This window comes from Aegilops tauschii, chromosome 3 (genome assembly GCF_002575655.3).
Source record: "Aegilops tauschii subsp. strangulata cultivar AL8/78 chromosome 3, Aet v6.0, whole genome shotgun sequence".
NCBI lineage: Eukaryota > Viridiplantae > Streptophyta > Magnoliopsida > Poales > Poaceae > Aegilops > Aegilops tauschii.
The window spans coordinates 629,353,260-629,367,008 of record NC_053037.3 but is presented as its reverse complement, the minus strand read 5'-3'; the positions used below and the strand labels follow the sequence as shown (position 1 = coordinate 629,367,008).

The following is a 13,749-nucleotide window of genomic DNA, read 5'->3' as shown; positions in this document are numbered from 1 at the left end:
TCAACGAATGACTGGTCCTGCCCTGGGTGAGAGATTTCTTGCGCGCCTGATGGGCCGGCCCATATTTGCTTGCGCGTGGGCGTTAGAAAACATAACCAGCGCGAAAGACGTCGATTAGGAGGTATCTTATATTTTCTTTTGTGATTTTATTTAATTTTTTGGCTGTGGTCAATAATTTACCCAAGTCTATTTTTAGCGCAGTTTGATTTTGGTCTCCAGGGCAGACTTGGGGGTTGTTAAAGACCTCACATTACATGTGTCATTTTTCGGCCTAAGTGTTTTCTTGGTTTGTCGGTTTGTTGTCTTTTTCCTTCGCCCCCTTTTCGGCTTATGTCTTCAACCGGTAGTTGGATTGACTGGCTTCACTATTTGCCTCCTAGTTTCCATTAGTTCGACTATGATTGACCGTTAAAGCATTTCACATTTGACTTATGGCCGAGGAGGTTGAACCCGAAAGCTAGCTAGGAAAAGTACTTACATTGGATGCATGATAAGTTAAAGCATGATGGAAGAACTTCGAAATTTTAAGACTGAATTAGTGTTCGGCACCCAAAATAACTTATTAGTTGTAGTGGGACTTTATTTTTTACAAGCTTTTTTCACCTCAGCATTCCGAAGACACACTACTCCTAATTAAATCTATTATATTATTTATTCTGAGGCGATAGTTATGCTTGGTCATCACTATGTATGCACTGGTTCCGTTGATGGATTATTGAGGATAAGGAGGCATCACAGTGCAGACATGTGGTCGAAAGTTAGAAAGTATGGAATCATATGAAATATTATTTTTGTTTAAGTTATAGTTTCGAGGCGTATACTAGTTTCAGGTGTGTATAAGTATAAGCGAACTCAAGTGCCTTATCATCTGTCCGATCTTCCCATCAAATATAATTTATACCAATTTTTATACCTCTTTAGATATTATTATTTGCATATGTCTATTTTTACAACATGCTAAAGTCTTAACAAGTATATATTTTTTTCTCTCCATGAGAATACATTTTTAGTTATCATAGTTAACCACATAGTAAACTTGCCAAATAATAATAATAGTGTTCTTTGTTATACAATTCTCTTTTGTAATAAACATTATCTTAAATTTATTTGTAACAATTGCATAAACTAATATGTACAAAGCATATGGTCTATCAGATATATTAATAGAAGTGTTTAGTGTATGATTAGGTATGAATATTTCTAGAAATTTCTAGTGTATAAATTGAACCGTTCCATGATTCTTTATGCATTTTTTGTAGCCAAACGTATCATGCAAGGTTCAAAATAACTTTTCAATGCGTGATACTCTATATTTTGTACTAAAATACCAGTGCTATGGCCATACATAATTCATGCCAACCTTAACATATATTAAACTTACAACTTTTCGAAGTCAACCCTCACAAACAAAACAGATCAAATAAAATATGAGATGGCATATGGAGCAACACTCCTATAGGCCGTGATGTTAAAAAAACTCTTGGTGGCATGACTGCATAGCGCATTGCATGGGATGAGTGTAGGGGGCCGTATTGCAATAAAAAATACAGGTACGGACCTCACCAGCAAGATCACAACGGATAAGAAGAACACTTGAACCGGTCAGGAATCTTCCCAAAATTTGTAAGAACCTTCTAGAGGGTTCCCAAAACATGTAGAATGTACAAATCTCATCTATATATTCACTAGAATAATTGTTCGTGTGTTGCAATGGGATATAAATATTTTAGCATGATTAGCCATGACTTACCTGCTCATATTAATGCGATTGCATAAATAAGTGTTTACCAAATAATATCTTACCCGTGATTTATCTGCCTGCCCATATTAAGGTGATTTCCATAAATAAGTATTTTAAAATAAAACTCTACCGGTGATATCTACCATAGTATTTTATCGATAAGCATTTACCAGTTTACCAAACAAAACATAATTTTATTTGCTAAGTCAATAAAAGATGAGGTAGTTAAGGCGATTTGCAGAGAAACTCGTTGAAAAAAACAGATATAAGAGGGGGAAAATCAAAACCAAGAGAGGGAAGAGGGATGGAGCACTAGTAGAAAACAGGGCTTTGGTCCTGGCCAGATCAGAGCAATAGTCCCGGTCGTGTTACGAACCGGGACTAATGTGAGCATCAGTCCCGGTTCGAGCGGCCAGGGAGCCGGTCGGGCCTCGACAGGCATTAGTCCCAGTTCGTCTGGGGCCTTTAGTCCCGGTTCCATACACAAACAGGGACTAAAGGGGCTGTTGCCCTTTAATCCCGGTTTGTGTCTGGAACCGGGACTAAATGGTAGTTTTGCCTATATATATCCTTTTCAGAGTTCCTTTGTAGTGATTTTTTATTTAGGGTCATTTAGGTCAGAAAAATCATTAAATGCATGAAAAATAGGAAATGAAGTCAGAAAAGGGTTGAAAATTGATGATGTGCCTTTGAATGGTGCATATTGAACGCACAAAAAATGTGGAGTTAAAAAAAAGTTAAACAAAAATGAAATACCTTTGTAAGAGATGAGTTTTCGTCCGAAATCCTGATACTTCGAAAGAGATTCTCCAGTTTGTACACGAAGTACATCCAGTTTTTGTCGTAACCCTCTCAACTTTTTAGCACATGCTATGTGGGTGAAATGATGATATCATGCCAAGTTTCAACCTTTTCAGAGTTCCTTTGTAGTGATTTTCAATTTCATGGTCATTTAGCTCAAAAAATCATTAAATGCATGAAAAATAGGAAATGAAGTCAGAAAAGGGTTGAAAATTGATGATGTGCCTCTGAATGGTGCATATAAAACGCAGAAAAAGTGTGGAGTTAAAAAAGTTAAACAAAAATGAAATCCCTTTGTAATACATGAGTAATCGTCCGAAACCCTGATACTTCGAAAGAGATTGTCTAGTTTGTACACGAAGTGCATCCAGTTTTTTCCGTAACCCTCTAAACTTTTTAGCACATTCTATGTAGGTGAAATGATGATACGATGCCAACTTTCAACCTTTTGAAAGTTGATTTGCAGTGATTTTCAATTTCAGGTTCATTTAGCTCAAAAAAAGATGAGGTGCCTTTTAATGGTGCATATTGAATGCACACAAAGTGTGGAGTTAAAAAAGTTAAAAAAAATGAATCCCTTTGTAATAGATGAGTTCTCGTCCCAAACCCTGATACTTCGAAAGAGATTGTCCAATTTGTACATGAAGTGCATCCAGTTTTTGCCGTAACCCTCTCAACTTTTAAGCACATGCTATGTGGGTGAAATGTTGATACCATGCCAAGTTTCAACCTTTTCAGAGTTGATTTGTAGTGATTTTCAATTTCAGGTTCATTTAGCTCAAAAAATCATTAAATGCATGAAAAATAGGAAATGAAGCCAGAAAATGGTTGAAAATTGATGATTTGCCTTTGAATGGTGCATATTGAACGCACAAAAAGTGTGGAATTAAAAAAAGTTCAAAAAATGAAATCACTTTCTAATAGATGAGTTTTCGTCCGATACCCTGATACATCGAAAGAGATTGTCCAGTTTGTACACGAAGTGCATCCAGTTTTTGCCGTAACCCTCTCAACTTTTTAGCACATGCTATGTAGGTGAAATGATGATACCATGCCAAGTTTCAACCTTTTCAGAGTTGATTTGAAGTGATTTTCAATTTCAAGGTCATTTAGCTAAAAAACATTATTAAATGCATGAAAAATAGGAAATGAAGTCAGAAAAGGGTTGAAAATTGATGTGCCTTTGAATGGTGCATATTGAATGCACAAAAAATGTGGAGTTAAAAAAGTTAAAAAATGAAATCCCTTTGTAATAGATGAGTTATCGTCCGAAACCCTGATATATCGAAAGAGATTGTCCTGTTTGTACATGAAGTGCATCCAGTTTTTGTCGTAACCCTCTCAACTTTTTAGCACATGCTATGTGGGTGAAATGATGATACAATGCCAAGTTTCAAACTTTTCAGAGTTCCTTTGTAGTGATTTTCAATTTCAGGGCCATTTAGCTAAAAAATCATTAAATGCATGAAAAATAGGAAATGAAGTCAGAAAGAGTTGAAAATTGATGATGTGCCATTGAATGGTTCATATTGAACGCACAAAAAGTGTGGAGTTAAAAAAGTTAAACAAAAATGAACCCCCTTTGTAAGAGATGAGTTTTCGTCCGAAACTCTGATACATCAAAAGCCCTGTTCAGGAATTCATCCGATTAACCAGTTAACTTGCCGATTAACCCTACTCGTAGGGTCACCGAGTAGCCGATAAACCAATAAACCATCCGATTAATTGATTAAATGGCCGATTAACTTGCCGATTAGCCTATTAATCCCCTACTCGCAAGCCAACCTAGTAGCTACCAGTTAACGATTTCCTCAACAATGATCGAAAGAGATTTTCAAGTTTGTACACGAAGTGCATCCAGTTTTTGTCGTAACCCTCTCAACTTTGTGGCACATGCTATGTGGGTGAAATGATGATACCATGCCAAGTTTTAATCTTTTCAGGGATCCTTTATAGTGATATTCAATTTCAGGGTCATTTAGCTCAAAAAAAATCATTAAATGCATGAAAAATAGGAAATGAAGTCAGAAAAGGGTTGAAAAATTGATAACGTGCCTTTGAATAATCAAGTAAAAAGCTTTTATATAAATCTAAAAGCAAAAAGAATCAACTAAAAAGAATCAATTAAAATATTTTGTTATGATCAACTAAAACAAAACTATAATATTCTTCAATAGCAAAAAGAAACAACTAAAAAGCTTTTACAAACCTCTAGTTATGATGAAAATAATATTAACTTAAAGTTATATGAAATTTATGCAACTAAAATTATCAAAGTATTTTTTTGTTAAAAACTTTTATAGCAAAAAGAATTTTCATAGAGAAGTTTTGTTACAAACTTTAATAGCAAGCTAAAAAGCTTTTATAAAACTCTAATAGCAAATAGAATCAACTAAAAAGAATCAATTAAAATATTTTGTTACGATCAACTAAAACAAAACTATAATATTCTTCAATAGCAAAAAGAAACAACTAAAAAGCTTTTATAAACCTCTAGTTATGATCAAAATAATATTAACTTAAAGTTATATAAAATTTATGCAACTAAAATTATCAAATCATTTTTTTGTTAAAAACTTTAATAGGAAAAAGAATTTTCATAAAGAAGTTTTTGTTACAAACTTTAATAGCAAACTAAAAAGCTTTTATAAAACTCTAATAGCAAAACGAATCATTTAAATATTTTGTTACGATAAACGAAAACTAAACTATAATATTCTTCAATAGCAAAAAGTTAATAGCAAACTAAATTAACATAAAAATAAAAATAATGCCGCCTACCAGGCCACAACGGCCTGCATACGACTAGAAACCCATATGTAAATGGGCCAAGATAGAGGCCCGCAGGGCAAAGCAGGCCCAACAGGCGAGAGAGGAAGGCTAGGCATGTACTGCCTGCATTAGAGAGGAGCTCGACAGGTCAGCCGCAGCGGGGCTTATAAAGCAGTGCGAGCGCCTCTCGGCAAGCGAGGTGGGACTAAACTTCCACCACACCACGGCAGAGCCATCACAAGCCATTTAGTCCCGGTTGGTGGCTCCAACCGGGACTAAAGACCCCCTTTAGTCCCGGTCCGAGCCACCAACCGGGACTAAAGGGCTGGGCTTCCCGTCCTTTCGCCTGGCGTAAACGATCTGTGAGAAACACATTTAAGTCTAACATACATCCTATGCATAGGAATTTTATAAGCAAACAAATAATCAAGACAAGAAATATCTAGCATATGCAAAGGAGAGGAATAAAACATTGACAATCTCAACATAACGAGATGTAAACTAGTAACATGAAAATTTCTACAACCATGTTTTCCTCTCTCATAATAATTACATGTAGGATCATAATCAAATTCAACAATATAACTATCACATAAAATATTCTCTTCATGATCCACATGCATGCAAAGTTGACACTCTTCTAAAATAGTGGGATTATCATTAAATAAAGTCATGACCTCTCCAAGCCAACTTTTATCAAAAATTTCATAAGATTGAACACTCTCCAAATATGTGGGATTATTTTTAGCTAAAGTTGACACTCTTCCAAACACACTTTTAATATTATCGCAAGCATATTCATCATGAGGCTTAAATAAATTTTCAAGATCGTAAGAATCATTATCACCCCAATCATGATCATTGCAATAAGTAGTGGACATAACCAAACAAGCATCCCCAAGCTTGGGGTTTTGCACATCATTAACACAATTGACATTAATAGAATTTATAATAACATCATTGCAATCATGCTTTTCATTCAAGGAGCTATCGTGAATCAATTCATGAATTTCTTCTTTTAACACTTCATCACAATTTTCATATTCATGAATTTCAAGCAAAACTTCATAGAGATAATCAAGTGCACTCAAATCACTAGCAACTAGTTCAACATAATTAGATCTCTTAAAAATATTAGCTAGTGGATGTATGTTACTCAATGAAAGTAGAAGAAAAATGCACTGGACATACACTGAAGAAAAATGAGTTTATCTCATGGCATGAAGCGTAAGCATCTCTTCCGCATTCATGGACTTACAATTGTGGGCTATCTAGCCAAGGTAAACCTAGAAAATGAGTTATATCCAGGACAAGCCCGCTACAATAATTGCAAATTCAGTTAACATGATAGGAGTACATACTGTAAGATTTAGTTAAGATAGTCACTGCCACTGTTATACAGGGCAGAATCTTACTGTCAGTTATCCAGGACTAGCCACTGCTATACAGTAGCCCAACGTACTGTATGAAATTCAGCACAAACGTTTGCTCATCTCACTCTACTTATAACTGTCAATTGACACTGTATAGCCGTCAATTGTCCAGGGCTGAATCTTAGAAGTATGTTAATTATCCAGGGCTGAATCTTGACACTGTATTTGATCATCCCACTCTACTTACTGTCAATTGTACTGCAACATCTGTATGCAAGAATCTTAACACTGCATTCATGATTTTGGAGTACTTGTACACCATTCAACCATAGTGAGTGAAGATTTGAGCCCGGCGAGCTTTTCAACATTCAGGAAGCACGGCGTGGGGGAAGCAAGGCGGCGTGGGGCGGAAGGTGGCGCCCGACGATGTAAACTTACAGCGCCCGTCGTCGTCGATGGGTGGCGCCGACACTGGGCTCGGAGGTGTGGGGTGCTTCCTCACCGGTGCTCCTTATCACCGGTCGCAGTGGGCCTCAGGTGAACACCATAAGGCAGCTTGGCCGCGAGTCAAGGTTGGTCAGCTGCTTGGCCATCTTCTTGTCGTAGGAACGAGACTACACGTGCCCTCACCAATGGTTCTTTTTTTTTTCCAATTTTCAAATTCGCAAATGTTTTTCTAAACCACTTACAATTGAATTCATCAAGTTTTTTGAAAATCAAGAACCATTTTCAAATTCAACAACATTTTTTAAAAGTTGTCAACATTTTACGAATTTGAGGACAACTTCTAAAATTCATCAAGATATTTTCAAGCTCGTGAACATTTTTTTTGGAAAATCATGAAGATTTTTGCAAATCAACCAACACTCTTTCAATTCATGAACCTATTTTGGAACTCGCAAACATTATTTTGAAATTCGTGAACATTTTTAAAGCTTGCAAACATTTTTTGAAATGGGTGAACAATTGTTGAACATTTTCTGAAAGTAAGGAAACCTTTTAAAAATAAATCATGAAAATTTTGAACATTTTTTGGATCCGTGATTTTTTTAGTTTGCAAATATTTTCTGAATTCATGAATATTTGTTCAAAACCACGAGAAGTTTTTGAATTATGAACATTTTTTCAAACATATGTAGGCGATCCAACTCACCGTAGCGACTCAATCAGAACTTTAGCAGCCCGACTGCTGCTGTCACGAAGTTTTTAAAAGGCTTTTTTAACAATTTATGAATACGCTAACTTTTTCTAAATTAGCAATCTTTTTTTTCAAAATAGGGACACTTATTGAAAAATACGAACATTTTTTGAAAACACGGATATATTTTCAGATTTGCCAATATTTTCTTGAAACAGACTTTTTTTAAAAGGCAAACAATTTTTTGAAAATTCACAAAGATTAGCATAAAGTTTAAATGTACGAAGATTTATAAAATTTTTGAAAAATTCTGGAAGATTAGTACAATATTAAAAAAAATTCATTAACTGTCGCTGATTAGAATAAAGTTGTATAAATCAACGGCAATTAATATGGATCGGAGGTAGTACTAAAATATGCTAATAGGTATATAACAAGCATAGACAGCCAAAAATGCCAACAGTGACCGACCACCATGGTGGACAGTTTCAAAATACAATTTTCCACAAAGCAAAAAAATTCAAACTTTTTTGTGAACTATATGCAAAATGTCATAACAATTATATTTTCACACGTGGCATGCAACAAAAAAGACAAAATACATATTTCTAAATAGGTCATCATATTATGTTATTGGCCTGAATTTTGGTTATTTTGTAAAGCCTAAAAATCACAACTATTTTGAACGAATTTTCACACACTCATGCGGAACACATATATGTTTCCACGAAATTGTTTCTGTTTTTCTTTAGACTTTTAAACATTGGGGTTCATCTTCGTCGCGCTTTACATTCTCAGGGTTTAATTCAGACTTCGCTCGTGCTGCGGAGGCCTGGTCACTGCCGCGTTCATGGCACCAGCGCATGGAATCATCATCCCTCACATGTTCTTGCTTTGTATACTGAGATGCTACTTCGACCTCGCGGGTGATCAGATTGATCACCTAACCATCCGTCATCTACGCCGCACGATTGATCTGATCAGTCGTTTGTGTGTGCCTTCACAGGTTCCCGTCAAGATCGTCATCGAGTATGTGTGCCCCTTCACCGATTGAGCAAACGCACTACCGTTGTGTCGTCTCTTCAGCCGCAGCACCGCCGCCCCGAGGTCTTTCCCGCGGTTGCACCGACTCACGTGCTGTTGCTACATGGGTCCTTTGGGTCGTAGTGCCGCATCACGCGGTTCATGCTACCGCCCCCAGGTCTTTCCCGCGGTTGCACCGACACGCACACTACTGATGCGTCGCCCCCAATGGGCCGTAGGGCCGCGACACGTGGTTCAAACGTCACCACCCGGAGGTCTTCCCCGTTGTTGCACTTACACGCGCGCTGCCGCTGCCTCGCCCCTTCGGGCCATAGGGCCGCGACACATGGTCCACTCTGTTGTGCCCCGCACCTTGACGTCTACTATGGTATGCGCCATTCCGCCTCCCTTGGCGTGGGATCGCAACCGTCCGCGCATGGTCTTCTTCATGTTGTTGGGTTCTTCCTCACGCACTGCGAGCACCGCCGCCACGCTTCCACAGGCGGCCGACATGGCCCCTCGGGCTATCTCTAGTTCCGCCTATCACATCTTCGTCTTTGTCCAGCACCAGCTCATCGTCAGCGTCATCGTCATCTTCCCCGACCACCTCATCTACTCCGGTAATTGTGGGCAACATCGGCACCTTCTACCCACGCCGATTTGTGCCGCAACCGTCGTCTTGTCCTCCTTTGTTGGTCCCTCCAACATGGTGTACGGTTTGTGTTGGTTCTGGTCTATGTATGCTCGGTGCTGTCAACACCGACGCGCTCCTTCATCCAAGACATATGTAAATCATCAAGAGGTTGATGACACTGACACGATGTAAAGGGTAGTACAAATTAAGGTCATAGTGATCATGCAACACCAATACTTAACAAACAAAAAGGTTAACATTCTTGTATGCATTGATATATCTCGGTCCATGATCGAGTTCTTGTAACACATATTGTTGTAGATGAAGATTTTATACACACATACCCGGCCCCATTTCACCATTGATTTAATCCAGGGGGTCGCAAAAACAAAGCTAGCTAGATCTAACTAGCTAATTAATTACCAGGTGTGTTTTTTTTGTTTTTGAAAAGGAGGGTAACCCCGGCCTAATTAATTACCAGGTGCATTACTGGTGCTGGAATAGAAATTGTGGCCACCGCCGCCATTGCCATTGACGACGTCTCCGTAGATGCCCCTGCTGCTTGTGTAATCCTGCTGCTGGTGGTGGAACTGGTGGTCTTCTCCGACTCCGTCGTCGCCATTGCCGCCACTCTGTAGCACTTGTTGGAACATGTCCTGCAACGCCGCCATTGTGGTGGGCATTGCCGCAGCTGGCGGCCCGACCATCTGGTGATCCATGGCTTGCAGGAAAGGGAAGCTCTGCATCTGCGCCGCCCCCCCACTCCTCCATGCCGCCGCTCTGTAGCCCTGTTTGAAACATGCCCTGTGTCGCCGCCATTGTGGTGGGCATTGCCACAGCTAGCTGCCCAGCCATCTGGTGATCCATGGCGTGCGGGAAGCTCTGCATCTGCGCCATGTCGTTCTCGTTCCCCTGCTGCTGGTGGTGCACGTCGCCCTCCACCGCGTAGTCGCCGCCTTCGGCGAAGAGCAGCTTAGAGGGGAAGCTTAGGCCAAGGCTCGCCGGGTCGAAGCTGTCAATTAACAGGCCTTGCGGGTGCGCGCTGCCGAACATGGAGTACTGGAGAGCGGGCGACGAGGTGGTGGTGCCAGTGGTGTTGGGCGTCATTGATGTTGCGGACGACGTCCCTGCTCCGGCTCCGGAGGCGGTCGACGCCGCCTTGGGCTTGGCGCTGCGCTTGGCATGCCGGCGGTACCTGCCGCCGACGGGGACATTGTGCAGCGCGCCGCCGCGGGTCCAGTAGCGGCGGCATGCACGACAGAAGTGGCGGGGCTGGGTGAGCGAGTAGTTGTTGAAGTAGCAGAACTTGGTGTTGGTGGAGTCGCAGCGCGGGCAGTTGAGCCCTGACTCTGGCTGCGGCACCCGTGCCAGCCGCGCCCGCTCAGACATCGACATCTGCTTACTATCCCTACCGCCGTTACCATCACCATCTCCAGCGCCGCCGCTGCCGCCACCACCATCACCACCACCTCCTCCGGCCCTGGCCGCGGCCATTAATCCTTCCAGATTGTTGTTGTTGCCTCCTCCATCACCAGGACCAGCAGGTGAAGGAGCAGTAGTGATATGAGTGTTGTTGCCCTGGCCGCGTCCGATTTGCTGCAGCTGCAAGGAGATTAGAAATTACGCATATATCAGCCAAGATGTATATGGGGATTGGGGAGTAGTATAGTATTTCAAGATATATGTAACCATCAGCAGGATATAGATATATACCTGCAATCAGCAAACCCTAGCTTTGCTAGCATACATATTTTCTTTCTTTTCTTCTTGTGTGAACAAGATCTTGAGAGAATAATTAGTTAACTAATTAGCTAGAAGCACAAATATGCATACCTGCAGCTGGTCGTGGTTCATGTTCCAGCAGCTTGATGAATCTAGGAAGGCAGGAGGGAAGATCATGGCCAGTGATCTTGAGAGAGAGAGAGAGAGAGAGAGAGAGAGAGAGAGAGAGATAGAGATAGAGAGAGAGAGAGTTGTTGGTGTTGGGAGAGAGAGGGCGGCTGGAGGTTGGAGAGATAGTGGGAGGGACAGACTTAACAGCAGCTGGGGAAATCAAATGGAATCACAGTAAATGGAATGGAAGCTAGAGAGGCAGGGAGGGTCTAGGTAGCTTACCTCTCTTGACTGCTTAGAGGGACACACACACACACACACACACACACACACACACACACACACACACACACACACACACACACACACCTGTGGAGATTGGGAAAGAAGAGGACGAGGAGAGTGCTACCCCATGCGAGCTAAAGATTGCAATGATTGCTTAATGCACTAATTAGCTAGCTTGCTACTTAATTTGCCGCCGCAAATATAAATATCCAGGCCACCCCATTGAGTTAAATGGTACTAATTAGGTAGGACTATTTTGTTTCCACAATAGCAAGTCATATCACTCACTCTGTTCTGATAGTACTCCACGCATTCCACGTTCAACCAACAATTAAACCAATACGGACTTTTGCAGGAACAATCCCCCCTATTTTAACATCAATGAACCATATTTTTACGCCCGTAAATTTTGTCTTACTTCATACGTAAAAAGAGAACGTAAGATATATAATCGCCATAATTTTTTTATGTTAAGTAAGATTATGAACGTAAAAACATAGTGTAAATCATACAACGCAATTTTTCTGGTCTTATGAACCATATATTTGTTTTCTTATGCCAAATTTTATATAATGAATCAATATGAATGTAATTATTTGTATATCAAATGTAATTTATTTATGAAAGATGGTAAGATTACCTCGGGTGAGGAATAGTATTACTATACATGTACACTTTGGATCTTAAGATTGCACCAAAACAAATTCATAGGATAGAATATTTTTTTTGAAATTTTGGAGGAACCCAAACATGAGGTCTAATCTCGTAGCAAATTTTTCATTTGAATTTTTAAATGTATCTTGTGTCTTTTTCTAATCAAGCAACACTTAATATCAAAATTTTAGCATTTTTTCTTATGGTGCTTCGAAAGGCATCTTCTCAACAATTCCCGTGTTTTTTTTCCTTTTTAGTAGGAATCAAGACGTCATGGCATTCTAATCCTGTATTGTTTCTATTTCTATGTTTTCATAATATTGCGTTCCAAAGAGGCCATAATGGAATATGTCAAAACGAGTTAAATTTTGATTTTGAAATGTGCCTGTCATGATTAAAGAAAAAGAGACCATGATCTCTAGTGTTTGTGTTGGATATAAAACATAACTTTACATGGGAAGAGACTAACATTATATTTGACCATGCAACTACTGGCTGAATTTATTTGGGATCCCTAAACTCCAAGTTTCAAAACAAATGATGGTTTGATTTCTGACCTAGTGAAAGTGGTATGACTAATGACGTGGAAGTGGTTTTTCCCAAACCAACCTGCACACATAAACATGAACAAAATACAGCACTTAAAGAACAAAATTAGAAAGGAAACTCCAGGAAAAAAAGGTAATGAATTTCAAAGTATTACCGAAAATCAGGAAATTATGGTAAACTAATATCTCCTGCTAGCAGAAACACCTAGCTCAGCGTGAAATGACTATAGCTGCTATCTGCTAAATTATTGCAATACCAAGGGCACATGGCAAGATTGAGATCCAACGGTATGGCACCCGGTGGGCACCAAATCCTGACTATAAATTATGAGCATTCATGAATATTTTTTAGATAATACTTTTGAATTTTCATTTGAAATAATTCTAGATTTTCTATGGTTTTTTAGAATACTTCTGGTTAGCGATTTTCCTATTTTTTTTAATCCAGAAACAAATCGGTGCAAAAACAAAATAAGGAAAGACATTTCATGAAAAATAATTAAAAGGGGATATTTTAGAAGTATTTGGAAAAATCAGGAATTTGTGAAAACTCAAAAACAAATTATGGGCATTCCCGACAAATTTTTGAATAAAACTTTTGATGTTTATTCGATACAGTTCTGGATTTTTTATGATTCTTTTTTGGAATACTTCCGGTATTCAAATTTTTTGTCATTTTGTTATTAGTTTTTGGATAAAATGTCTATTTATTAATTTCTAATTCTATTTGCTATTTTTCATGTTGACAAGATTGGCGTCGCCATATCAACCATACTGCTTCTTTTTAAAGTACGCCAAATGCGTATTCAACGGCAACGATTGTGGCTCAGGGGCGCTGGTCCTCAGAGGCACGTGCAAGAAGACTTTTGGGCTATCATCCATATGGTCAGGCCGGCCTTTGTACGGGAGCGGTGACAGCGGTACGTCGACGACTCGTTCTAGCAACG

At 39.4% G+C, this 13,749-nt stretch overlaps 1 protein-coding gene across 1 annotated transcript; it reads right to left on the bottom strand.

Moving 5' to 3' along the window:
* Positions 1–9,839: 9,839 nt before the first annotated feature.
* Positions 9,840–11,464, bottom strand: LOC109742759 (uncharacterized). Its single transcript, XM_020302147.3, has 3 exons — positions 11,316–11,464; positions 10,687–11,084; positions 9,840–10,004 (listed from the first exon to the last, which is right to left on the bottom strand). The coding sequence occupies exons 1-3, from the start codon at positions 11,379–11,381 to the stop codon at positions 9,953–9,955; spliced, it is 516 nt and encodes a 171-aa protein (XP_020157736.1). The 5' UTR covers positions 11,382–11,464; the 3' UTR covers positions 9,840–9,952.
* Positions 11,465–13,749: the final 2,285 nt, after the last annotated feature.